The 23,665-nt window shown below is 43.4% G+C and overlaps 1 protein-coding gene across 5 annotated transcripts in view; it reads right to left on the minus strand.

Annotated features, from left to right (window-relative positions):
• TBC1D1 (TBC1 domain family member 1) overlaps positions 1 to 23,665 on the minus strand; it is a 209,885-nt gene that overhangs the window by 34,645 nt on the left and 151,575 nt on the right. For 4 of the 5 annotated variants that reach the window (XM_019741934.3, XM_074322281.2, XM_019741932.3 and 1 more), the window contains 2 exons: positions 7,817 to 8,002; positions 1,517 to 1,678 (listed from right to left, as the gene is read on the minus strand). In XM_019741934.3, coding sequence (XP_019597493.3) covers positions 1,517 to 1,678; positions 7,817 to 8,002 — 348 coding nt within the window. Of the gene's footprint in view, positions 1 to 1,516; positions 1,679 to 7,816; positions 8,003 to 17,976; positions 18,116 to 23,665 lie in introns of those variants that run through there. The other variant, XM_074322287.2, reaches the window with a different exon arrangement.

The raw sequence follows: 23,665 nt of genomic DNA on the forward strand, positions 1-23,665 counted from the left end.
GAGAACTGGGAGAGCGCTCTGAGATCCCCTGCTTGGTCCACGCCTCTCGTTCTAGCAGTCAGGAGGCCAAAACCCAGAAAGGTAATACCACCTGCCAAACGCCACACAGGGAGCCCTGGCCAATTTGGAACCTGAGTCCTCATCACTCGCCATATTTCTGGTCTCTGAGACCAGTACGGCCAAGGCACAGATCAGCTGTAGGCTGTGTGTATGATGCCTGGACCCAGGGTATGAGACCCGCTCTGCGGCCCTGCGCCCATCACTCCACTGCTCTAAGTCCAAGTTTCCTTGTCCATAGAAAGGGGAAAGTCACAGCCAGCAATAGCTATACGTTACTAAAACTGATGCTATTAAAATTCAGATAAAGGTTAAATAATGCCTAATTGACTATAGTAGGAAAAAACCACTTTGCTCCATTTACTCTCCTGGAGCAGCTAATAAAGTCAGAAGAAAACCTAAGATTTGTACAGATTTCCAACGCTTTTTCTAAACACTCGTTTATTCATGACTAGATTGGACAGAACTCAGTAGCACTGGAATTAGATTAGACTCAAAAAGCTTCCAATCTTGCCAGCAGACATTAATATACGTTTTAAAAGAAATGGCTGTTTTACTTGAAAACTAATAATCATCAAAGTTAAGCTCTAAAATGGTGCTTCTCAAACTGAGGAAGGACCAGTTTTTTTCTTTTTCTTTTAAAAATTTCTAATCCACTATAGACTGATACTGTTACAAAATGCAGTAAAAATGAACTACTAGAAAAATGAAATGAGAAAAAAACGCTAACAAAATACAAGTCTGCTTTGAAAAAAAAAAAGAAATAGAATTATACTATCAAATTGCTGGAAAAGTTTCTAAATGTTTAGTCTCAAGTTCTGCAACTATCTTGGGCCAGTGACAGCTCGGACTGGCACACGGTCAACAGACCATACTATAAAAAATAGCGTATCTGTCCCCTCTGCCGGGCCTTTCCGGAGAGCAGACATGTGCAGTGTGCTTCTGGGTATCAGCTCATCTACTCCTTGAAACAAACCTGTCAGCACCCACGTCTTACACGTGTGGAAAGTGGGGCTCAGAGAGCTGAAGTCATTTGCCTAAGATCACCCTGCAAATTGGTGCGGGTTGGAATTTAAATCTGGGGCTACCTGTCTAAAGTCTGTGCCCAACATTCTATGTTGTCTCCTGACAGCACTCAGAGAGAAGCCACACAAATACTTTCCAGTTTATCATTTAACTCAGTGTATAATCCTGTCATTACCAGTTGGTAGGCAACTAAGCCGCTGGGTTTTTCTATCTTCTTCCTGTTTTCCGGACATTTTGATTGATTTAATTTAGAGGAATCATGAAGAGTGATGAAACATTAATTAACTAAGATGTCTGGAAACAGATTAAGGAAAGACTTGATACACAGGAGAGAAATGGCCACTAAACCTGGATTTAAACACTTGATTTCATCCTTCCCCCCAGTCATCCATGAGGGGTGAGGCTGGCTGGCTTGACCCCCGCTGAGGCTTACCTTGCCCCACAGCCGAGTGCATTTTTTCCATGTCAAACTTAATTTTGGATCTTCCCGGAGTGCTAAGCATCTTCTCCCACACTGCAGTTACTTCTTTAAGACAGGGAGTGATTTCTTCATAATCAAGCTTCAGGCGCTTGTTCAGCAAATCATTTTCAGAGGCTAGAACAGACCATTCAAGAGCATGTTAGTGAACGTGATGGCTACGTGTCTTGTGTCTTCTATGTCACAACATGGCTGCCTGCTCATCCTCACTGCGGACATGTCGTGCGGTTGCAGCCAGCTGAACAGGTCACTGTCCCTGCCCCACCCCCATTTCCCTTACTCTGGAAAAAGCTAAACACCTAGGAGGCATCCTCAGTGTCTCATACCCCTTCACCCACGATGGCTCCTATTGGCTCTATTGCTAAGATATATCCCACACCCGTCCAATTCTACCCATCTCCATGGCTATCCTATTAAACCAGAAATATCTCAAGGGCAGGAGCAATGTGTTTAAACTCTTGTGCATGGCATAGTTTGAGCATAACAAAATTTTTCCATCTAAATTAGGAGAGGCTCTCCAAGGATTGTTCTTTCTTATTTAGAGCCAAGCCTCCTGTAGGTAGTTTTGACCATTAGTCATGTTTCTGTTGCCTGGAGCTGAACAGAATAAATCTACCCTTTTCATGTGACATCGTCACACATATATGGAGGTAGCTATTATTTTCCACCAACCTCATTCAGCTTAAAGCTGCATTAGGAAGAATTAGAACTCAATTATCAAATGGGGGGGGGGATCAATAAAGGAAAATTATCAGAAGGATTAAAGTGGATCCCATCACTCCCACCTAAAACCACTAAATCCTATTTAGACACAGTAACGTTGTCAGCCCCCAAATCCATTCCACATCACCTCTGAGATCTAGACTGTGAGTGTTATCAGGAGGGCAAGTAGGATACATAGCTCCCAGTATGTATGCGTATAGGCCAATATAGACTTCTGCAGAACTGATAAACTTGCCTTCTTTATAATAATAAATGCTATGTCTCAAGTACTTTATACATAGTACTATTTAATTTTTTTTTTTTTTTACTATTTAATCTTAATGTCACCCTGAGGCACCAGAGGCTGAGTAGTTCCACCAAGGTCCCAGAGCAGGAGGGAGAGAGGGCCTGGGACCCTTGCCCTCCACTGCACTGCACAGCTTGTTATTAATTATACATTTTTCTGTCTGGGACTAGGCACATATCAACTAGGGGCCTTAAATGTTTGATAAAATACAGTGGAGCCATCTGAGCGTAGACTTTTCTTTGTGTGAAAGATTTTCAATACAAATTTGATCTCTTTAACAGAGAAAGGGCCATTTAGATCCTCTTTTTGTTCTCATTTCAGTTTTTGGTAAATTGCATCTTTCAGGAAGTTTGTCTCCTTCATTTTATGTGTTAAGTTTATGGGCATGAAACTGTTCTTAGTCCTACAGACTACAGACATTGATAAGTCAGCGCACACACCTTGCAAGTCTGCCCCCCCCCCCCCCCCCCCCCCCCCCCCCCGTGAATACACTCTCTCCACACCCACTTTACTCAGGGGGAGACAGAGGCTGAACAGGTTCCTTATTTTGCCCAAGGCCACAGAAGGAGGAAGTGCTGGCAGCAGGATCTGAAGCCCTGGCTGGGGCTTTAAACCATTACATTCTTAAACCCCAGTTCCTACTATTATATTTAAAATGAGAACTACAACTACTTTGAGTTGGTCTGGTGAAGATTAGATGAGATGACATATACTAAGCATCTACAAAATGTCCAATTAGCAGTGCTCCCCAAATTATCAAAACTATAAAGACAAATACGGGAAGGCACAAAGTACTGCTGTACAAACTAAGTGCTGCTAACATGAATATTTTCTTCTTCTGTGTCAGAAACTGAGCAAATGCTAACTAATTCAGTTCATCTGGCTAACACCACCTTGATGGTCAGACCTTATTTGGCTGATGTACGGATTCTGCACTTAACTGACCCAATTACCGCCTTCAAGTACAAATACATCAAAAGATGGCACCTTTAAAAAGGCCTGCAGAGACCCCTCGCCCAGCCTCGCATTTCATGGACACAGTTAACTGCAGAGCGAGTAAAGGACTTGCCCAAGGTTCCTGGCGAGCTGGTGAGTAGCCAAGTGACTCAGGCCTAGTGCCGCCTCTTATCTTTTGTGATTTTTCATGTACCGTTTTTCTTTTCCTTTTTTTAAAAAATACATTTTCAACGTCTAATAAACAGTTCTTTACATCTGTGGAGTTTAAATTAAAAAAAAGCCAACCCTAGATTTTTGGGGGGCTATGAAGATACACAGTTGATGTCATTAGAGTTGAACTAACCCTTGTCGGAAATCAGGTTCAGAACTAGCCTTGCTGAACAGTGGCTGCCAGCAGATTCGGGCTCTTGGAGCCAACGTACATTTCTCTGGCAGTGAACATTTCTCTGCTGTGAGCAAGTCTGGCTGCACTAAAGGGCCCAGCAAGCAACATGAGAAACCTGCTCTCCAGTCAACAGAACAGAAATATCTGGCCAGAAGATTCAGCTGAAAAGGCTGAATCCATGTATTTCACTATTGGCCCAAGCAACATCCTGCTGTTCCTGCATCCTGACAACACTGCTGCCTAAAATCGGTGGCCTCCAAAATGCCTTATCAACCAGGGCAGGTGGTGCAGGCCGGCGACAAACGTCAAGGTCAAGGTTCCAAGGCTAGAACTTGAGCTACAAGACCAAACTGTTCAGAATTGTAAATAAGGGTCTACATGGTTGTGAGTTTCTGGGGCTGGGGGAAGCCAGGCCTACATGACATCACATGTTTACTTTGCAAAAGAGGCATCTGAAACATTATCTTTTAACGTGGACGTTTGTGCCAAGCTGGACTTTGGGCTAACAGTCACGTCTGATTTACGTCCATTGCAGAAGGTGGGCTGTGGCTGCCCATCCCCAATTCTGCTCCATTAGCAACTGCCTTCTCAGATAAAATGCTCTTCCAGCTGCCACCATCTCTTGAAAGCGTGCAAAGGGAAGGCTAAGGGGCTGGAAGTCTCAGTAATGAAATGACCCCCAAGCTTGTAGCGATTTTAGAAAAACTGCACCCATTATTTAATGTTTTTACAATCAACATGTAGTATTTGTTTAATCATGGAAAACCCTTTTTTTTAATATCTGCAACTACAATTCAATTAAAGTTCCAAATCCAATGTGGTGGCACACTGTTATGCAGATATAATCTCTGTAACATTTTCATCTTAAACACGAAATGCTTAATCAGTCCAACAAGCAATAATGTGCTGACCAAAAACCATGCTTGTATTGAATCACACCCTGCTGTGTTCATTAGCGCTGCTTGCATCTTCATTTATAATAGAGGGAGAATGGCTTTGCAGAGGGGTACGTGGAAGACTGCTAGCTTGGGAGAGAGGTGATGCATTTTAGTCCCAATACCACTGAAAAAATAAACTTTGGGGAAATTACAATTCCGCTTCCAACTGTCTACGATGGAGTGAGGCAGATTTAGACTATGTGGTTTGGTTCTTTGTCAGATGCAGTGCTTCTAGAATAGTAATAAATATTTGTTTGATCCATAGATTCAAAAGCCAGAAACTAGGCTTAACCATAAGAAGAATCTCATCATACATGCTTCTTTAATTTCTTTCCCAAAGAGCATGGCTATTAGTCTGAACACTTGATCAATTTCAAGAGCCAATCCCAGTTGCATTTAACTTTCTTTTTAAAAGCAATTAGAAAAAAAGCAAAAAAGCAATAGAATGACTATCTCTCTAGTACGTAGTACACTCCCTGGTTAGTTCTTGTCAAATTTTGCTTCTGTATTTAACGAGAAAGTTCTGTCCTCCAACACAACTTACTAAATATTTTTAGGTAATTCATAACCAAGCTCTTGTTGATGATTATTTTTACAGCAATATAGGTACTGTACATAATAATACAATGCTTTCTGAATTACATTTAGCAAGTTCATTGTTTGCTCACCACAAAGGTAAACATGTGCTGAACTTTACAGAGCTAAGAAGAGACATGAATTCAAAAACAGTAAAAATGAAAGTCCACACCGGACTGAACGCTGCCAGATGAAATGAGAAAGCAGTAGAACGATGCTGGGAAGGGCCAGTGAACTTACACAGCACCTGGGAGGGTGCTCCAGGTAACCTTAGGAAATGTCCCTGCTCACTCTTGTCTGGGTAGTCTTCATTTACACAGCTTTACAAAAAGCTTTGCTTCTGTGGCACACTGAGCTCATCGATTATAGTCACTAGTCTTCCCAAGAGGCCAGCAGCATCAGTCCCAGTTTACAGCTATTTCCTGATTTTCTGGGGCTGTCATTTGCAAGATTGGCCCAGATAAGCACTAAGGTTTTTGACCTACATGATGAGCATAACTACCTTTTTTTGCTTTTCAACAAAAATGCCAACCAACATACACATGGCTATAAGAGCTGTGCTCCACAGCTGTCATTTAGCTGATGACACACTCAGGATTCCATTGCTATCAAACTTCTTCTAGACATCTGCTTATAGAATTATCTTCAGAAACACACAAGACCCTGGTAGAAACAGAGAGTTGGGGAAACACTTAGCACTCGCCGCTCTAATAGGCCTCACTGCAACATCCCCGCCATGGCCCATCTCCCTCAGCTTCAGGACTGCGTCTACACCCATACGCAGCCTCTTACAACAGGTGAACTACTTTCATATCAAAGGTCTTAGTACTGTCTGTTTCACTTTTTGTTTTTGGTCAAAGATAATATAATTATCTGGACTATGGACCTTATTCATCTGATTTAGTGTCTTAATAACTTTCAGCTCTATGCAAACAGCAAGCTCATTATTAAAAGATGAAGACTGACAATCAAGCAGGAAGTTCAATGAAATGTGCAGTAGTCCCCCCTTATCCATGGGGAATACGTGCCAAGACCCCCAGTGGATGCATGAAACCACAGACAGTACCAAACCTTACATACACTATGTTTTTTCCTTATATATTATGCACACCTTTTCACTTAAAGGAAGCACTTTACAGCTTCTCTTTGGCATATACCACTTCCAGTGTCACTACTGTTGCTCTTTGGAGCCATTAGTATGTAAAATAAGGGTTACTTAAACACAAACACTGCGACACTGCGGACAGTCAAGCTGATAACCCAGACAGCTACTAAGTGACCAATGGGTGGGTGGAGCATCCAGGGAGCGTACACTGGACGAAGGGATGATGCACATTCTAGGTAGGACTAAGCGGGACAGCTTGACATTTCACCACACAATTTAAAACTTATGAACTGTTTATTTCTGGCATTTTCCATCTAATATTTTCAGAGTATGGTTGACCATGGGTAACTGAAAGCCCAGAAAGCAAAAAGCAGTTTAGTAAACTCTTTTAATCAAGCACTGTACACTGCAGAATTTCTTTGGGCAGTGACAGCACGACTGAACTAGCTACCTGCACAGCCTCCCGCTGAGAGTATGTCCAGACTTCCTGATAAAAACTCTCATTATTTTCTAGCCAGCCAGCTCCCTATAATCTAAGACCCATGTTCTTTCCATTACACCACCCAGGGTACATAAACTTAGCTACTTTGAAAATAATATTTATTGCTTCAAGTGACAGTACGGAAACAGGAAATGAACAAAATCTAAACTTTCAAAGTTCACATCTTATTTTGATACTGACACGACCCTGGGCAGTTGCTTGGCTTCTCTGAGCCTTAGTTTCTTCTTCAGGCTAATATCTGCTTTCTGGAGTTGTCCTTAGGATTAAATGAGTCCGTCTACATAAAACACCTTGATATCAGTACAGGTAGAGCTCGGCTAATGCTGAAGTTTTCAGATTACGTGCAACTCACTAAAAATGCACATGGAGTGAGGTTTAATGATTTATGTGGGATCGGTTCATACGTAACACCCAGGCACACAGGCTATGGCTGAGAACAAAGTAGGGAGGGAAGGAGAAAAAACAAAACAAAAACCACTTTTCCGAGGGTTAAAGCGCCCACAGTTGAAACCTGTCTCTTGACAATGAGTTTCAACTCTTAACAATGACTACATAGGAATACCTAATACAGTGGGCGAGACCATTACATCTCCAGAAAGTAGTGTTAACTTTACTTTGACAAAGTCAATACATATTTTTAATATACACATATACATATGTATGTATGTTAGAATATCTTGCTTTCTTTTAAAGACATTACACTTATGTCTGATGTGATTCACGTCAGAGCCAAGATATATTAAGATCATCAGGCCTGCTCAGCACAAAAAATGGCAAACCCACCTTGCAGCTTCTGGTTTTCCTTCTCCATCCTGAGGAGGAGTATCTGTTGTAGAATCGCTTTTTGCCATAGTTCTCGAAGCTCGCGAGGTGTCCTTTTCTTTTCCTCCAGCACAGGGCCAGAGGGTCTGTCTTCACAAACTGGTTCTAAAGGAGACCGCGGGGGAAGCTCTCCCAGCTCAGAGTAATCTGGAGAGGGAAAAGAACGTTTCAGAATGGTCATTTTTCAGTAAAAATTTACATTTAAACATAATGCCAAACCAAAAATATCTGCTCAAGATATTACATCATGCTATTACCCAAACTTAAGATTCATGTTCTAATATGCACTGGAATAAACTGTATCTGAGGCATAAACATCTAACAAATTACATATCAAATGGTAAGGAAAAGTTGTAGCAGCGGAGGAAATGTTCAAAGATACCCACATTTTAAGGTAATATTTTTATCTTCTTCTGAGTTAATGACTCCATTAATGATAACAGCAAATATTCACAGGGTACTCACTATGTATCAGGCTGTTCTGAGGGCTTTATGTGTAATAATTTATTTAACACTCAACCACCCTAAGACATAGGTATTATAACTATTCAGTTTTAAAGAAAGCAAACTGCAGCCCAGGGAGGTTGAGTACCTTGCCCAACGTCATACAGCTAGAAAGCAGTAGAGCCTGGACTGGAACCCCCAGTCTCGCTTTCATGTGCATTTTTAACCACTGTGTTATACAGCTAGGTATTTTGAAAGAAGAGTAAAACATTTTTAATAGTCAATAACAATGACCATTAACAAAGCCTCTACCAAGTGCCGGGCACTGTGCCAGGTGTTGTTTTTTTTAACTTGTATTTATTTTAAGTGTGTTTTTCTAGGACCCATCAGCTCCAAGTCAAGTAGTTGTTTCAATCTAGTTGTGGAGGGCGCAGCCCATGTGGGGATCGAACCAGCAACCCTGTTGTTAAGAGCAGCACACTCATACCAACTGAGCTAACTGACTGCCCCCGTGCTAGGTGTTTTATGTAGACAGACTCATTTAATCCTGAGGACAACTCCAGAAGGCAAGTATTAGCCTGACGAGGAAACTATGGCTCAGAGAAGCCAAGCAACTGCCCAGGGTCATACAGTGAATAAGCAGGTGTGTCAGGATCCCAACCTGTGTTTGCCGGACTCAGAAGTCCAAGCTTACCCATAGATACCCCTACCATTTAAATGTTTCCCGTGTCATCCATTTTTCATTTCCTCTTTATTAGTTGAAATCTCTTGACATTTCACGAACTTGTTCCTTCTTACTGCAGACACTGTGCTGCTGGTACACAGTGTAACAACTCACAAATACCTGCAGACACGCACAGAGAATAGCCCACCTGCTCGCTAAGGGGAGCAGAAGATCCTATACAAACAGACCTCATCCAACACAGCACATTCTTGGGAACTTTTGTCTGAACTGAACCTAGATAAAATCACAGTCTTAACACGTGCTGTGAAAAGCCTTTCCCAAGCTGCTTGAGTCTCACACCACCCATAATACAATATACAATCTCTTCCAACACAATTGCATGTTACAATTAATTTCCAGAACAGCTGTCTGCATTGTCTGCTCATTAGCTTTATCTGAAGTTAGGTTTGTTTTCCTGCTATAAAATCAAACACAAGCTACAAAATGTTTAATTTTCCAAAGTAATTTGTCCACCTTAACTCCTCTTAAAATTACTGGATTAAAAAAAAAATGTATAATGAGCATTAAGAATGCTTTATGATCTCTGTAGCATTTAAATGCTGATCATCGATTTCTTATTTCATTATGATGCTATTAAACAAATGACTAAATTAAAGTTCTACTTCTGGAGGTAAGAAATAATACACAGTTTATGCATGTTAGAGGAGGATAGTCACACAGTATAAATTTTTATTAAGTTGTATTCTGTGCATAAAGTCTTTCTCTATATTTCCTACCACCCCTCTTTTGAAGGTGTGCCACACCATCACCAGGGCGAAATTCGGTCAATATAAAAGCAGGAATCAAAACTGCATATAAAGTATGATCTCAATTTTATAATATTATGAGAGGCAGTACAGTTTAGAGAGAAACAGGTCAGGCTCTGGAGCCAGGCTGCCTGAATTTTAATCAATACTCTGCATTTGTTGATTCTGTGACCTTTAGCAAGTTGCTTAACCTCTTTATGCCTCAGTTTCTCAATCTGTCAAATGGGAATAACAGCACCTCCCTCACAGTGGTGTTATAGGAATGAACTGAGTTCATATACATGACATAAACCACCTCAAACAGGGTCCAACACACAGCAAGAATCCAGTGGCTATCAGCTTTATTGTTTACTATCACACAGTCATTAAAAAAGTCACAGAAAAAAATACTGAAACACATCAAAATTTAGCCACTCATCTGGAAACTCTAAGAAGTCTCAACAAGGCCACCTTGTCAACAAGGGTTTGTCCAGCACCAAGCACAGTCCCTGGTACCCAGGAGGAACTTCATAAACAATTGTCAAATAAAAGAAGAGATAAGCAGGTGCCGGGTTTGGGCGTGCTTGTTGTTCTTTGTATTTCCTGTATTTTTCTAAAATCACTATAGAAAATGTTTTCATAATTGAAAAACCAAAGAAAAATCATACGAACCTGTTCTGACTTAAAGCAAAGATTGAAAAATGTTCTGTAAAACATCAATCCCCCCAATCCCTGTGTACTTAGGAATAGTTATCATTGAATATGATAAACTTCAAATTAATCTTTTTTGCAAAAGAAATTTGAGTCAGTATTCTTGTTTAATCTTATTCTGCAGCTTGAAGTTTCCATTTGAACCCTTTCTTTTCTCTCTCGTGGCTGCTGGAACTCTGCCGGACACAGCAGTTGTGATTCAAGTTCTGCTTTAGCTCATGTTGGAAGTATTTACACTACCGCTGGTTCACGAAAGTCTCGTTTCCAAAAAGTGGTTCTTGTGAGAGATCCTGGCTGGCGCGGCAGGCCCTGGAGCAGCAGTTAAAGCAGGATTTTAGAGTTTTCTCATGTATACAAGAACCCTGGGACCAGTCCAGTCAACAGAGCATCTTTCCCACGAAGACAAGGGCTCATCTCACCCAGTCTACTTCCTCTAACCTCAACCTTTCTGTTTATCACAGCCTTTCTCCTCCCGGGTGTCTTGAAAAATCCTACCACATCGCTTTCAAGTTCTGGAACGTAATGAACAGAGCAGGTGTCACTCGGGCTGGGCTGACAGAACATGTCTGGGAGTTTAGGTTCCTTGGTTCCCCAGATCCATTTACTCTCTACCAACTGGGTTGCTGACAAGGACCACACGCTACAGAAGCTCACGAAGCGCCAGCTTTTGCTATTTTCTTATTCAGAGAAATCAGATCAGCCAAGAGTACAAGCATTGTTTGGTGATGATGACTGTGAGGTTTAAGGCATAAACTGCTTCCCGAACGTTCTTTGCTTTTGCCGTCTTTTTCATGTTATCAATCACAGCTCAGTTTGTTGAGCTTTTACTTTGTGACGGGTCCTTGACACAAAGAAACCTGTCTGATTTCCACAACCACCTCATGAGGAAGGTGATATTATCCCCATTTTGCAGCCTGAACAACTAAGGTGCAGTGAGGTTTTTTTAACTTGGCCAAGGTCACACAGCTAGCAAGAGTCAGAGGCACAATTTGAACGAAGATGTATTTTCCTCCAAAGTAAAAAATGCTTAACTAGTGCTTCTCTAGTTTCTAGATGCAAAGCATCATGTGGGTATTTTGCTAAAATGCAGATTTTGATTCAGTAGGTATGAGGGGAACCTGGGAATCTGCATATCTATCAAGTTCCCAGGTGATGCTACCACTGCTGCTTCTCAAAACACACTTTGAATAGTGGGGTTCACGCTACATTTTCACACTTCATCCCTGCATGAGACTATGTAGTCATTATGTCCGCTCTTCATTTTCTTTCAGTGTTGCCCCTAGGACACAGTTCAAGTGCTGTTGTTGTCAGCTGCCTGAATTTAGGCCTTCACACATGGCCGGAGCTTGTCCCAACCTTGGGCAGGGTACCAAGGCCAAGTATAGAACACAAAGAAGGATTGCGAGTACTAGTGTTAATTTTACCTCTGAATTAACTAAGTAAAAGCTAATCTACTGTAAAAGTCAGCAAACAAACCTAACAGTTTACAGCAGGGTTTCAACACTATTGACATTTGGGACTGGACAGCTCTTTGTCATGTTCTGTGCATCACAGAATGTTTAGCAGCATCCCTGGGCACAGCCGACTAGATGACAGTAGTATCCGCACACCCCAGCAGCGGCAATCAAAAATTCCCACACATTGCTAAGTGCCCCTCACGGAAAAAGGGGGACAAGACAAGATCATCCCCAGTGAGAACCCGATTCAGAGTAAAAAAAAAAAAGAAACCATCACTTACTCTCTCCTACACCCCGGGAAGGGGTAAAAATATATCTCCTTCACCCAGATTTTATTTTATGTGTCAGCAATTACTGATGTTACAGTTTATAATTAACAAGAATTAAAAAATATTATCTTTTGTTCATATTAAGAGTAGCTTAGTCACAAAGTAGTTTAGTAATTTACAAAAGGGGACAGATAAGTATCTCTGCTCTAAATTTGGCCTGGCTAACTCAATCCAAGTGGGCTGTTTTCTTATCAATGCAAAAAGATCCAGATTTGGGACAGCTTTGTAACTGGTCCTCTTCCATGTGCGTGCACCACTTGGGATGCAGTCCTGTGAGGTGCTGGGGTGTGTACTCACACACACAGGGCACTGAATGGAGTGGCAGGGTTAGAATAACAACAGGAAAATGTCGGCCATTTGTCAGCTGAGAACCTTGTTCTAATACCATGTGCATTACTGTAACTGAGATAGTTCCTACACTAGTATTTTTTGAGTCCCTTGTATGCACCCAGGATGGGATGTGCTAAGAGAGGCTGTGCTACTCGCCAGAACAATACTGGGAATCTGGCTCCACATATATTCTTGCTGAGAGACTGCGGCACAGGGACTGGGGCGAAGAGCATGTTGGCTGCAACAGACGCTGAGTGGGGACGGGGCCTGCTCCACCCCAGGCCAGCCTGGTCGGTCCCTCTTTGTAAACACGTAGACCTTTCGGGTTCCAGTCCCTCGGTGCAAAAATGTGAGAAATTACATTTACCTCTGATTGCCCCAACTGTGGAGACCACAGGCACTGACAAGCATATTTATAAAGTCTGCAAAGCCACAAAACCAAAGGGCTGCAATAACACGTTAGTATAGGATTAAATTTTACTATTCTGACATCTCCTATAATGACAGTATGTAGAACACTTAAATTATGTAGACCTTCAGAAACAACAGCCGTCAATGGGTTTTAAGACTTTTAAAACCAGCCATAATTCAGGGGCCCTAAGAGACAACTGCCTCCATTTAAAGCACTGCTGGGACATTCTCAATAGAGTCATAAATATGATCTATGCTCATGTGTCAGTATTTTAGGTGTCAAACTCTTCCCCAACTCTGTGCTGCTGCGTTCTTCTCTCCCCCTGCACACACACGCGTGGGGAAGAGTCTGACACTGCACTGCTGGCATGCACACAAAGCTGTGACAGGGCAGGAGTAAAAGAACGTGCATGTGTCCTCGTACGTGGCAGCTACTGGCCCTGAAAAGTACAGGACATAGGGCTCCTTTCTTATATTTTTGCAAGATACCGGTATCAAGTTTTCAGCTGCAGTTTTCCTCTTTTAGACATGACATTAAGTCACACGTTAAGTGCTCTGTAAGAAAGAGGAGCTCCAGAAAGAAAATAAAGAGAAAGACCCTCAATGCTCCAACAGCATGGCTTTTATTGTTACCTCACAAGAGAGCATTTTATAACTCTGTCCCGGTCCCTCTTGAAAATCCTGATCTCCCATGCCAAAAGAAAAATGTTTAAAATTCCAGTTATTACAAAACCTCTGTTTTAACAACATGAATGAATGGATTTTGGAAACGAGAATTAAAACTGAACAGTAACTCTCTGGAGTCCAGTTAACAGCAGTGGGGACAGACACCTGCAACATCTGTTGTTAGCCACAGCTAAAGAAAATCTCTTCAAAACAGTAGAAGAGGCAGATTTAAGACAGGAACAGGCAGTCCTCTCTGAACAGTGTCACAGTGTTTACAAAGCACGAACAACTTGTCCTCTGCTACAGCACAGTGGAGATACCAGAAGAGCAGCGACTTCTGCGTCCCCTGCCGGGGAGACAGCAGCTGCATAGGGAAGTCCCCAAACAAATGAATTCATTAACCCTGGACTGCTCTAAACCCTGCCATGACTTCTTTAGATAGCTTACGGAAAATGATTTAAAAGAGAAAAAAAAAAAAAAAAACCTTGTTATTTTTCTACAGTTGTATTTTGTGTATTTTATTCCTAGCTACAGGAAAACAGATTTTAAAAAAAACCCCAAAACATTCATGTGGTACAAAAAAACATTTTTAAGTTTTTGCCACATGCTGCTAGAAATGCGGGTATGAATATAACAGTCCCTCAAGTTTCAACAGGGTGATGTTCATTGTCGCATTATTTAGAATAGCCAAGACATGGAAACAACCTAAGTGTCCACTGATGGACGATCAGATAAAGAAGATGTGGTGCATATATACAACGGACTACTCCTTAGCCATTAAAAAAAAGGATGAAATACTGCCATCTATATGTTAAGTGAAATATAAAACAAAACGGAACAAACAAACAAAATTCAAACTCAGAGATACAGACAACAGAATAGCGGTTACCAGAGGGGAAACGGGGTGGGAGGAGGGTGGAGTGGGTAAAGGGGGTCAAATACATGGTAATGGAAGGAAACTAGACTTCAGGTGGTGAGCACGCAATATAGTACAGATACCGAATTATAATCTTGTACACCTGAAAATTCTAGAATGTTGTTAACCAATGTTACCCCAATAAATGTAATAATAATTTAAGATTTTCAACAGGGTGACTGAGAAATGTGCACGACTGCTAGGAAATACAAAGAAAGTATTCTAGAAGTTCAGCAAAGAAAATGTATTTTTCCTGTTTGTCAGGTCAAGAGCATGGGCCCTGGAGCCAGATGCTGGTATCAAATTCTAGCGCCACCACTAATCTAGCTGCTTAACCTCAAACAGGTGGTCTGACCACTTTACACCTGTTTTCTCATTGACAAAATCTTATCCGTGAGTGCTTATCTCACAGGATTAGTGTAAGCATTAAATAGGTAAACAGGGAGGCAAGACCAAGCCCAGCACGTAGCAAGCATTCAGTAAAATCTCAACCATCGTTCTTCTCACTACCATCAGCAGCAGGTTTTGGGAACTAACGGTCGTTCATGAAGGACAATAAAAATTCAGACAGGTGGAAATGACGGGAGCCATTTTAGGTACGTAGAGAGGCACAAACAAGGTGTGCAGGTGGTCAGTAATCAATCATCCAATGATCCATTCTGACTGATGACCAGACGGTGTGCATGTGAAAACAGAAGACAAGAACGGTGAAGCCTAGACTAAGGGAAATGTTGAATGCCTGATTAATTTATGTATTAATTAGGAAGGAATCGGGAATTATGAAAGATTTGGGCTTTTTACAGTTTTTAAAGGAAAATTTATTCCAAGGATGTATTCTTTAGCCCTGGAAACATATCCTGGCACAGCTTAGTGGCTCAGACAAATGAAGGGCTATTATAAAACAACGTAAAAAGTGTTAGGGGAAAAAAGGCTATGAAGACAGAATAGAGAGCCTAAACCTGCCTGAGATGGGGCGCGATGGGAGGTGAAGATACGTGATGGGGAGGCCGGCACTCAGACTTTTAAAAAAAGAAGTGGCCAAGACATGCAGAAACTAGAAACAGAAGCAAGAGCTCTGCAGATCTTTATCCCTACACCCTCCCAAATTAGCTACTTGGGGTCAGTTTCCAAGGCTTTATGAAGCTGACTTATACTCGAGGAAGCCAGAAGCCTTGATTCAGGCTGGTTAGCGGTTATGATGACAGCCCAAAGGAGCAGCAGAAAGGCAGCACAGCGGTGGGGAGGCAGGGAAGAGAACCAGGAAGAGGCATAAGAATAGGGCTGGAGGAGAGGGGGCTCCTGGAGACTCTGGTGGGCGGGCCACCAAGGCCCTGGCGTCCCTTCTTCCCGGCTGAGCCGTGACAGCAGAGGCACAAAGCACCAAGAGCTTTTATTTCTCCCCAGTGGTGGGGAGGCAGTGCCTATACAAGTCGAGGCCCACGTAAACTTGAAAAGAACCAAGAAAATACTGTACACAAACGAATTTTTATTTAATGCACTAGATAAAATTAGCCTTTGAAATAAATGGCATTTGTTTTTGCATCTGCAAAGGGAATAATATTGAACTATTTGAGAGGGCTGAAGGTCTCTTGTTTAAAAACAATAGAACTATGAAGAGGAACAAACATCCAGCCTCAGTGGGAATACAAAATGCTGATCTTTGTCATAGTTTGCTCTCTCCTATTACATCACTTACATAACACTGAATTTCAAATTGTGGTCTTGCAATTGTATGATACACCTTGCGGTGGAAAAGCACCACCACCACAAAAGGTCCTTTGGTCAGTGCCACCAGGATGTGTGTGTGAGGGATGTGTCTGGGGACTTCCCACCGGTGCCCATTGCATGACGATAGCCTTAGCGCCCCCCTTGCTCACTTTCCTTCCTTCTTCTGGATTGTGGGAGAAATGGTTAGCAATCACAGGAACACAGAAACTTAGGGCTCAAAGGGGCACTAGAAGATGACCTAACTCAAACCTCCTCCCTTCCCAGATGAAAAACTGAGGCTCGACGAGGTACAAAGTCCCATTTCCTGAGCACTCACTATGGGTCAGGCAGTGTGCTGTACAAGCACCCATGGATTTCAGCCTCATAACCACCCAATAAGTGAGGTTTTTATCCCTGGCTCGTTGGTAGAGTCAGGACTAGAACTCAGACCTCAGGCTGCCTGCCCTGCCTCGGGGTGATGGGAACAAAGGCAGAGGGAAAGGAAGAGGCCCCTAATGACAGCAGTGCTGCCACTTCCTAACCAGGAAATAAGTGTGCCCCTAACCTCTCTGTACCTCAGCTTCCTCACCATTAACAGCATGTACCTCCCACAGCTTTGTCACAGGGATTAAATGAAAAATCCCTCAGCGCATTCAAAACAGTACTTGGCCAGCGGTAAGTGCTGAATTCCTATTACCACCATTATCTATTTTATTCTAAACCTGCAAAAATCTTTCTGCCGCATAGAAATCTCCACAATAGACTGGGGCTGTGCAGTGAAAAAGAAAAGTGGGGAAGACAGACACTTATTCTATGTAGAAAATAACAGTGCTGTCCCAGGGGCACCCTCCAATAACAGGACCCGTGGTCACGAGAGGCATGGAAGCACTGGAGGGGCACAGCCACTGTCACAATGGCTGGGATGCCCTTTTGGCCTTTCTTTATCTGGCTCCCTTCCACCTCCTGCACAGCGCAGCTCCAAGGTCACGCCCTCTGGAAAGTCTCCTCCGGCCCCTCCCTGCCCTGTTAGATCCTGCAGTGCTTCCTTTGTGCGCCTGCAGCACCCTGGCAAACCTCAGGCGAGCCTCTGCGATTCTGAGAATGGCAATCAGAGGCTGACAATCACTGCCCTGAGCACAGATAATCCATGCAAGAAGCTCCTCGAAGGCAGCCTGGAGCATCTTGGAAAAGATAAACAGAAGGCAGAGGAGAAAGAGGCTCAGTCTAGAGGGAGGGGACAAGGAAATGGTGCACAGGAGTATTAGGTTGGTGCAAAAGTAATTGTGGTTTAAAAGGTTAACAAAAATGGTACAAACCACCATTACTTTTGCACCAAGCTAACAGAAATAAGCAAGGCCCTTGTGTGACACACAATCCCAGGCCCAAGCGACTGAGGCTCAGCTCTTTTCAACAGTTTTGGTCTTAAATTATGTAACACTATTATGCAACTTTAAACTTTACAGGTATCTACATGTAGATATCTGACATTTATGTATATGTGTGTGTGTGTGTGTGTGTGTGTGTGTGTATATATATATACATACATATACATATATATATGTATATCACTTTATAAATATAAAGCTCTATCAGAAACACATTACAAATAGGGTGTTAATCACCGCTCCGATCAATCATGCATTTGATTCATCCCAAGAACAATGAAGAAATGAAACCAACCTCTGTCCCCAGGGAGCTAACAGAGTAGGCCACCAGGACAGGTGGGTGTGAGCAGTGGCAGACCATCCCGCAGGCGTGGCGAAAGTACAGAGGGCCGTCATGGAAGACCCACCACTAGAAGAGATGATGAGCTTAATCTGACCCTTTCCTGAGGATGGAGAGAATGGTCAAGTGCTAAGTCCTGAAGCATGACTAAGAAGGATGACTGCCAAAGAGAGGGAAGGTCACTCCTTGTGAAGTGCAGGAACGAAAACAAAACATCATGATGAGTTCAGGAATGTCAAGTAGTTCCACATGACCCTGGGAAAGCAGGCGTGTTGGGGATGGGAGAGAGGAACGCACGCAGATGGTAGGAAATGAGTCAGGTCAAACAGTGAAAGGCCTCCTGTGCCAAGCAAGACCACTGTCCTGACACAAGCTTTAGGGAAGAGGAGAAAACAGGACCAGTCATTAAGTTCTGTCTCTGAGAGCCAGTGCACATAAACTGTGTGGGGACTTAGCCACACTTAGCCCTTTGATCTCATCATATGGCTTTTTAAAAGGGTGTCAGACCATCCAACATTCATCATTTAAACTGTTGACACTCCATGACTAAGGTGCTGGTCAAGCCCACCCTATTTGGACCTTGCTATGGGTTTAGAGGACAAGATGTCTCCCTGACTCCCCTCCCCACCACTGGGCATGGGGTCACAGTCAACAGAACCTAGGCCACAAGTTCAGTCTGTGGGGGCAGTTCTGCAAGTGTGGTCTCCAGCCTGGCAGCTTCTCTATCACCACGTTGCTTGTGGGAACTGCAAATCCTTTGCCACACCTCGGACCTACTGGACCACAAACTCTGGGGCGGAACCCAGCAACCTGGGTTTCAACAAATGGAATTCCAAGAACCCCTGGCCTTTGGCATTCAGCCACTTAACTTTAGGTTACAGGTTTGTCTTCATTGGTGGTTTCACATTATACGATACTAAGGAACAGGGGTGTCTTTTAAACAAACTATTTCAAGTTAATTAAGCAACAGCTGCATCCATTATGAATGGCATGGCCACTAAATACAATTTTAAATTGTAACATATCTTGCTTTTCAAACAACAGCCAAACCTTGCTTTTATCTTTGCTAAAGGCAACTGTTTGAACTAAAATTAATACCATTTTCTTAAGAAATGCATTCAGAAAGTGGTCCCTCCCTGTTGACCCAGATCAACTACCCACACTACTATACTGATAATAAATTTCCTTCCAGAAAAACTCCCAGATATGAAAATAAATAGTCCCAAGCATCGACCAGTGAGTCACCCAACACAAAGAGAAAACTGTACTACTAAAAGCTATGAGCACGATTTCTCAGTTTGTGTTATTAACCATCTGCAGAAAAGCAGCTCATTTGTCTACAGCACGCAGCCAGCCCCTCCTCTGGGCGAGCCTCCTCCACGCAGGACAGCCCCTGCCACCATACTCTGGAAGGAAGGTGTGCTCAGTTTTGGGGGGCCTGTCTGCCTCTCAGTTTCTACTGAGGCAAGAGAAAAGAAGCCTAGAGAGGAGACCAGGCTCTTCACCCTCACATCTCCCTGACCACAGCGCGGGGTGTCACGAGGGTCAGAAGAGACCTGGTAAGAACAAAGGGGTTGCATTATGAAATGAGAGCCTTCCCACTATACCCCATGGAGGTCTGTCAGCCAAGTCCATGCAGGGGCCAGGGGAGCGAGTGATGGAGAATGGAGCAGTGTAGTCAGCTCAGGTTGCTATAACAACCTGTCAGAGACTGAGTGGCTTAAACAACCAACATTTGTTTCTCACAGGTCTGGAGGATAAAAGTCCCAAGTCGGGGTGCCCGCGTGGTCAGTCCTGGTTTGCCTCCTTGCTGTATGCTCACATGGCAGACAAAGCACTCCGGTCTCCTCTACTTACTTATAAATAAGGAAGGCACTAATCCCATCGTGGGGACTCTATTCCCATGACCTCACCTAAACCTAATTGCCTCTCAAAGGCCCCACCTCCAAATAGCAACACATCAGGAACTAGGGCTTCAACATATGAATTTGGTGGCGGGGGACAAACATTCATTCCACAGCAGGGTCAAACGCGGTTCTAAACTATCCCTCCACTCCATTTCAGCCTCGCAGGTCTAAGACTGAATGTCTTATAGGGCCTCAGTGACCTTTCCATGAAAAAGACTTCGGTCGGCAGCCAAGAAAACAGCAAAGTTTTGAAAGCACAGGTAATACGGTTTCATCATGACAGAAAGCAACAGGGTGATGTTTTGAGTCCTGAGGAACCGGCAAAATTAGGATTTTCTTTTTGCCCCAGAGGGAAGGGTGAGCTGGAGGCCAGCAAGAGGGAGCCATGTGAACAAACACACCGAGGTGCTCTAGCTCAGAGCCACCTGCTGAGTGCCCATTAACGTGGCCATCGACCTGTGCTGCAAAGTGGCATCTTTAACATTTTATATTTGTGGCGTCTTGTATAAAGCAGGTCCCAGAGGACTCAGAAGTGGACTGTCACGTGGCCTGCCTTTGTGGCCCTGCTGTCGCACCCAGCCCACCTGCCTCCTTGTCAAAGCAGTACGACTTGACTTGCCCCACCGCAGAAAGCAGACGCTGAACGGTCCTTCCCACCCAACCCATTCCAAGGCACCGACCAGGCAGACACTTAACACACGTGTGCTTGCTTCCAAGTCCCCCGGTTACCCTGGAGCACAATGCTGATGCCCGATTTACAAGCCCAACTTCCAGTTAAAATCACTTCAACGACCCATAGGATGATGGAATTAAAAAAGAAAAAGGACACCTTTGCATCTGCAAAAGAGACATGAGACAAACACAGGCTTTCAATACAAAATCAGGGAAAATACATTCAAGGCAAGAAAGCATTAAAGTTTTGCGAAAGAACCAAGAGTCACGATATAGCTTCTGCCAGGCACTTATAACATAGATGGGTAGATTTTGTGTATTTAATTTGTACTTAAATAACACTTTTGAAGCTTGGAGTAGGAAAGAATGATTTTATCCTGATGAAGTTAAAACCCCGAAATCATTAAGGTTTATGCCACAAAAGAGCACTGCATTGATACAAGACCATAACACACCCTCTGAGGAGTCTGAGAGGCTCTTCCCCTCTGCAGCGCCAGATTTCCAATTCAGAAGCTTGAACTTCGCTAAATTCGAAGCCTGCGTTTCCATCCTTTCCTCTCCCTTGGTATTTGTTATCTGCCTCCTTTACCACACTGGCCTGCACCCTTATCTAGCATTAAACCCGCTTTCAACCCAATTCCTAGGACAGCACTTTACATGCAACTGTGCATCAGAATATTTGTATGTTAAATAACACATGATACATCTCCCTCAAAGCGTCATGGGCAGGGACTGTATCTTGTATGCAAATTTTGGGCTTTTATTAGAAAACCGTATTAGTGTACCTTGATGATGCGATGATAAAGACTAAGTCAGAGAAAGAAAAGGTGAGTCTGAGTGGCGTCAAGGAGTAGGATGGGAGGGGTAAGAGGTGCTGTGGAAGGAAGGAAGGAAGGAAGGAAGGAAGGAAGGAAGGAAGGAAGGAAGGAAGGAAGGAGGGAACTGAGAGAATGAGTCCCTGAGCTTCCTACACAACATCCAGTTGCAAGTGTCTGGTAAAACGGTTAAACGACAGCACAAATTGGCAATTTTCAAGAAGTAAAGCCCTATTTTTTCCCCTGTGGCCCAAGTGAGGGTTTTTAGATATGCTGACTGGCTCCCCACCCCCCACCCCCCAAAACAAGTAATATTTTAACTGACTGTAGAGAAACTGGAAACATTAGAAAATATGAAGAAAAAAAAGGAAAAAAATTATCTATAATGTTACCTCCCAAAGATAAGTGCTCTTGGTATTTTCACATATTTCTCTCTGGTCCTCTCTTGGATTTTCACTGACCATGTCAATGTACTTTCCACACCCTGTTCTGGGTTTCTGTCAGCATTGCATCGTGTTATCGCCTCAGTCCCTGACTACCCTTTTAAAAACATCCTAACTGGGCCTGAAGTACCTGAAACACGCCCATGTGGGAGGGAGACCAGAGGGCTCGTCACCCTAGTCCCACATAAAGGTGTCGGGCAGGGTGGGCATACGCAGGACTTGCCTCCAGAGAGGAGCACTTGAAGCCATTCAACTAAAAATAATAGAAAATGAGACCGTCACATCCCAGTCCTATAATTCCCAGAGGGGAGCTGGGGAGACCTTTGGTGGGAACTGCTGGGAAAGGAGAAGTGGGAATGGGAAGCAGATGTCCTTACAAGGGGCACAGGGAGAGGGTAATGTGGGGAATGTAAGAAAGAACTGTGTGACCAAGGAAAAAACATCAGAGGGAGAGAAGGAGGAAAGGTCCCCAGGCACGGACAGGTGATCAGCAAATGCAGCAAGCAAACCTCGGTGGGGGTTTTGCTGGAGCAACAATCCTGCAGTGAGAACTCTGGTTAGTCTCTGAAAAGGGATGAACTGCCAAAAGCCCGGGCTTTGCTGCCCTCCACCCTCCCTCCTGACGCTCATGCATCTGTGACTAAAACATCTAACCCCACCCGTCCCATTACACAATGCTTATCTGGATATGATCTAAGGCCGAAATCCATGAAAGGAAGCCCATGACTGAAAAGTTAGGAAACACTTTTGTGCTTTACGGGGGAGAGGGGATGGGGAAGTCCACACTATGAAACAAGAAGTTTAAAATAGTGAACTGAATTCTTCTCCCAAGTCAACACAATGGTCATTGGGTTATATGTGGCAATGTGACCTTTCCACCTGGAAAACCCCAGCCTCGATGCTTTCCTTCTAAGTGGCCATCATCTGAAGGAAATCAGCTTGGGAAGCAGCATTCTTCTGAGGTATCCATGACTGTTCGACAGTTGGAGAAGTTTGGTTTTAGCTGGGTCGAATTTTGGGCTTTGAAGTTTTCAACTAGAAATTGGAAACGGACTATATGATCATTGAGATGGCTTCCGTCCCTCAACATCAGTACACCGATGTTCATTTAAAACCTCAACAGATTTCAAACACTGAAATTTAATCTGGTTTGCAAGTTACAGTGAACACATCAAGTTCAAATGTTCTTTCAAAACTGTTTTTATGGTAAGCAAATTTCTTACAAATTACCACTGTTTACTTCACCCAAAAAAACTCATTAAAGAGGCGATGATTCCTTTGGAAGTGTTCACTGACCATAACTGAAGACGGCATATCCAGGACCCCAAGCTTCCATTCGGAGTTTGTAAGAAGTGAGAGTTGTCACGTGTGCACAGCACAAAACAAAGAGGGGAGAAACTGGCTGCTTTGATTGGGAAACAAAGTAATGTGGTAAAGACTCCAAAGGAAGTGGCGCGACACAAGTACTGCACACTCAGCTCAAAAGCGGCGTCTGAAATTCTGAGGAAGGGCAGCACCAGAGTCGCCAGGTCTCACCTCACTGCAGTCGTCAACCTCTGGGACATCCTGAAAGTGATACATCGTCTCACCTCTGGCTGCGATGATTGTAAAGAGGGAAACACCTATGCCTAAATTCTTTGGAATGATTCTCTGTCTTTTGTCTCTACCCATCAAGAGAGTTTGAAAGAGACCGTGTCCTGTGTCTGTCAGCATGCATGGTCCTCAGACTTTTCCACCTCTGAATTCAGACCACAGGGCTGCTCCAAGAGGCAGTCCTGTCACCAGAGGTGTGCATCTGGGGTGATGC

This window comes from Rhinolophus sinicus, chromosome 1, assembly GCF_057876585.1.
Source record: "Rhinolophus sinicus isolate RSI-liver-muscle chromosome 1, RSI-T2T, whole genome shotgun sequence".
Classification (NCBI taxonomy): domain Eukaryota; kingdom Metazoa; phylum Chordata; class Mammalia; order Chiroptera; family Rhinolophidae; genus Rhinolophus; species Rhinolophus sinicus.